Source organism: Mus caroli, chromosome 3 (assembly GCF_900094665.2).
Source record: "Mus caroli chromosome 3, CAROLI_EIJ_v1.1, whole genome shotgun sequence".
Lineage (NCBI taxonomy): Eukaryota > Metazoa > Chordata > Mammalia > Rodentia > Muridae > Mus > Mus caroli.
In genome coordinates this window covers 90,325,731-90,330,228 of record NC_034572.1, presented here as the reverse complement: position 1 = coordinate 90,330,228, position 4,498 = coordinate 90,325,731, and the positions used below count along the sequence as shown (strand labels likewise).

General features: G+C 44.3%; 1 protein-coding gene across 1 annotated transcript; it reads left to right on the top strand.

The window, feature by feature from the left end:
* Positions 1-4,190: 4,190 nt before the first annotated feature.
* Positions 4,191-4,496, top strand: LOC115030641 (histone H2A type 2-C-like; the record flags this gene model as incomplete). Its single annotated transcript, XM_029475541.1, has 1 exon — positions 4,191-4,496. A coding segment is annotated over exon 1 (225 nt), but the record flags the coding sequence as incomplete, so codon positions are not given.
* Between the last annotated feature and the right edge of the window lie 2 nt (positions 4,497-4,498).

The following is a 4,498-nucleotide window of genomic DNA, read 5'->3' as shown; positions in this document are numbered from 1 at the left end:
CACAGACATTGTTGCTTGTTTTCTGTTTGCCTTAGTTTCACACACACACACACACACACACACACACACACACACACACACACCCCTGCTTCCCTGACTGTCTCCAACCTGCCTCTGCTGCTCTTCAGTCAGCTCTGCCTCTCCTTTGGCCCCTGTCACATTGCTACTCCCGTAGTGTCAGTGCTCTTCTCCCACACAGTCCCTGCAGATTAGGTCCCAGGCTACCTTGGGTATTTCTGCTCCAAGTTACCACATGCTTCTAAAAACAGAAAGAGATGCACTTGAGCCAGACTCTTGTATAATTAACTCACAGGGAAGGTCCTAAACAAGTATCTACCCAAGGGTATGGAAGTGGGTTGGCTCCACACTGCTTGGGAACATTGTCCCTAAAGAAGCAGGCTCTTCTGAAAAACATAAATAGGTTAACTGAAAGCTGACGAAGTGTGGTCTCTGTCTTCGCTTGATGTCTGTCTGCTTTGGCTAAAGGCAGAGTGAAGTTACTGTTTTACCTTTCTCTTGCATCAGAGCCAATGAGGGCCATTACCCCCGGGTCAGGGCCACTCCCTAGAGTACAGTGAGAGTCAGTGATGTCTTCCCATCTTGCAGGTTCAAACCGTAGCACTCACCAGAGAACCGTGCATCTGCCCCTAGGATTCCTTAAGTTTGCTAACATCTTGCCTGCCCAGGTTCCTCCTCTACTTAAGACTTCAAGCTCATTGTCAATATCTGTAGATGGACAGATTTGCGGGGCTGGGGGTGGGGTTTGCTGGGCCTGTATTCTTCTCAATATAGCTTCTTGACTAAATCTCCGATTTTTTTTCTTTTAGACAAGTGGTTGAGCCTTGCCTTAGGGTGTCTACAGCCCAATCCTTTACCCTCAAACCTTTGGCTACTTGTTCATTTTGTTGCATATCATGAGGACACTGGCATAGGTTTACAACTTCAGGCTTTGTGGACGGGCTGAAGTGAAAGCTATGTTGGTTGACAGTACTGATTTTGTTACCCTACCAGGTGAAGGAATAAACCTTGGAACTAAGTTGATAATGATATATATATGACAATACCTTCGAATGGGGGGAATGCATTTGTGGGGTGAGATTGTGGAAAGGTTGTGAAGAAGCAGTCAGTGGCAGAATGTGTGGCCATTTCCACAGTGAAGTGTGGCAGCTCCAGCTGCGCTAGGATTTCTGCAGCTCCTGAAGCTGGATTTATTTTAGCAAATAGGAAATGGCTTCAGTGCAAGAATTAAGTGGATCCTATCTTTCATCTGTGTATCAAGTGTCAGTGGGAAGTCAGTGTGCCTTCGTTAGATATAGTCAGGGTATTTAGGATGTGTAAACATGTGCTTTGAATGAATGGTAGCTCAGTGAACGGAGCATTGCACCATGGTATACTTGACCTAATATGACTCCTATATTGTAATAGTTTTATTCTTTTTGGTTTTTAAAGACAGTTTTTGTGTGTAGCTTCTTTTTTCTTTTTCTTTTCTTTTTTTGGGGGGGGGTGTAGGCTGTTTTGTTTTGTAGGCAAAAACTCTTAAAAAGTCCTACTTAGCTAGCAAAGGTAGTTTTGAAATAGATGTGATGGTTGTTTTTGGTTGACAACTTGAACACATCGGAATTAGTTAAAACCCTAGGGGCTGGGAATACCTCTGAGGCATTTGAAGTGGGAAAATCCACATTTTAGGACAGTGTGTGAATGCCTTCTACTACTAAAACTTTTTTCGACTATCTCTGACCGGGACTTTGATGATTATATTTAGGGCTTATTCAGAAGTTAATCCAGGATAACCTCTCAGAATTGAATAGACAAGTCCTTTTCCTCTGAAAAATTAGACTATTCACAGCCTACCATAGACATTAACTACTGCTATGGCTTGAACTGTTTCCACACAAAAGATGTTCTGTTGCTTCAACAAAACCAGCATGAACAAAAAGCAAGTTGCAGAGGAAACATTTCCATTATTGGAGGAAGTCAGGACCAGAACTCAAGCAGAGCTGGAACTTGGAGACGGGAGCTGATCCAGAGGCCATGGAGAGGTGCTGTTTAATGTCTTGCTCAGTCTGCATTCTTATAGAACCCAGGACTACCAGCCCAGGGATGGTATACAACCCACAATGGCCCTACCCCATCAATTGCTAATTGAGAAAAATACTTATAGTTGGATCTCAGAGAGGCCTTTCCTTCACTGAAACTTCTCTCTTTGAGATGACTCTAGTTTGTGTGACGTTGACACACAAAATCAGCCAAAACAAGTCAAACCCATACATAGCCTCACAGCCTGTTCTATTAGCCTGTGTGACTGAGAAAACAGTATGGTGCCTTACTATGGCAATCTTAAGAATGCAACTGCAAAAAATTCTAATTATTGAAATTTATAAATAAACTTTCAGGTTAAAAGAAACTTATACATTTTTGTTGTGGACATATTAATCTTCAGCCCTGATAAAATGATGACTTTTAATATTTGCAGATTTGGCCCAAATGTGTACTTGTGAGACTCTATTTTTCCTTATCATCCTATTTTGATATGTTTAACTTCAATCGATACAAAAGTTCAGGGCTGGAGATGGCTCAGGGTTTAACAGCCCTTGCTGCTCTTGCAGAGTATCTGGGTTCCTTCAGTTCCCAGGACTACATGGTTGCTGACAAGCCTTCAGCTCCAGGGGATCTGACTCTTCTGCTCTCTGAAGGCACTAGGTATGAAGCACTAACAAAGAAATAGAAAAGTCAATGCTATAACATCCTTTATAGGAATAACACATATCAGGAATAACACATACCAAATTATATTTCAAGACTCAGACCTAAGGATCAAAAGTATATTCTAAGGTCATAGGACGCCATTCCCGTGATCTGCAGTCAGTCCATAAATGCAGGGTTGTGGAGTCTTTGCTGAACCCTTGATCCACCTCTCAAATTTGTGACTCCACATATGCACATAAATATCAATCTATCAAATTTAACCAGAATGCTTGATTAAAATGCTTTTCTGCACTCCATCCTAATAACACTGCCTACCTAAGCCTGGTGGTGGTGGCACACACCTTTAATTCCAGTACTTGGGAGGCAGAGGCAGGTGGATTTCTGAGTTCAAGGCCAGCCTGGTCTACAGAGTGAGTTCCAGGATAGCCAGAACTATACAGAGAAGAAACCCTGACTCAAAAAAACCAAACAACAAAAACAAAAAAACACCAAAAAACAAAAAAATCCACTACCTATCTAGCTTCAACCCAAAATCCTAGTTCTACACTCTTGCCTATTCCTCCACAAGACTAGAATTCCAGCTCCACAATATTATGTTACAATGTAAAATATAAAAATTGTAACCATGTTACTATGTAACAATATACCTGTTACTAGAGCTAAGCTTCCACTCAATATGCCTATTCAGTGATTCTAATGCTGCACATTAGAATCGATAACGAAGCTTATTACAAATTTCAGAGGTTAAAAAATGCTGGCTGTATTTCACTGAGTATAACTGATGCTATGCTAAAATAATGGCAGTCCGGATAAGGCACTCCGAGTCACTCTAGCCCCAGACACCCTGGAAGGCTCCTAAAAGGAGCTTCAGAGAGCCATCAGGACAAATGATCGACAAAAGCAGCAGCGTAACGTTTACTTTTTAAGTTATTTCGATTCCTTATGTACAAATCTGAGTAGCAAAAAACCAATAATTTCAGTAAACTCCAGGCGAATTGTACTTGGTCTTTTCAAGCACTCCCAGATGTGTATGGATTAAGAAACTAAGCATTGTTACAATTGTATGAAAATAACCTTTAAATTTAACGACTTTAAAGTGAGGCTCCCAGCAAGAAACGCTTAAAATGTAACAAATAGGTTTTTCACTGTTTCAAGTAGAAAAATAAACAGGCTATCAGAATTACTCGCTACTCAAAGAAAAACATACACATGAATAAGTAGGCCCTCTTGGATGCAGGGCACACTTAGCCAGCTTCTTTAGCAGGAGAAACGGCGAGCAGGCCCGGCGACCCGCGGAGTGTCGCAACGGCGGCCGCACGCAAATGAAGCCACGGAGCACGCGCGTCGTGATTCGCGCGTTCCAGGGCGGCGCCGGGGCGAGGGAGCCGGTCTTATGTAAATGAGAGGCTTCTGTCCGCTCGCTCCTATTGGCCACGGCGTCAGGACGCGTGTGAGCCAATGAGAGCGTCGGGCGGACAATCGGGTCTGCGTCTATAAAAGGGTGAGGCGTCGGCGCCGGGGTACCGTTTCCTGGTTGTGGCCGTTCGTCTGTTTGCGCTTTCGTGATGTCTGGTCGTGGCAAGCAAGGAGGCAAGGCCCGCGCCAAGGCCAAGTCGCGGTCTTCCCGGGCCGGGCTACAGTTCCCGGTGGGGCGTGTGCACCGGCTGCTGCGCAAGGGCAACTACGCGGAGCGTGTGGGCGCCGGCGCGCCGGTGTACATGGCGGCGGTGCTGGAGTACCTAACGGCCGAGATCCTGGAACTGGCGGGCAACGCGGCCCGCGACAACAAGAA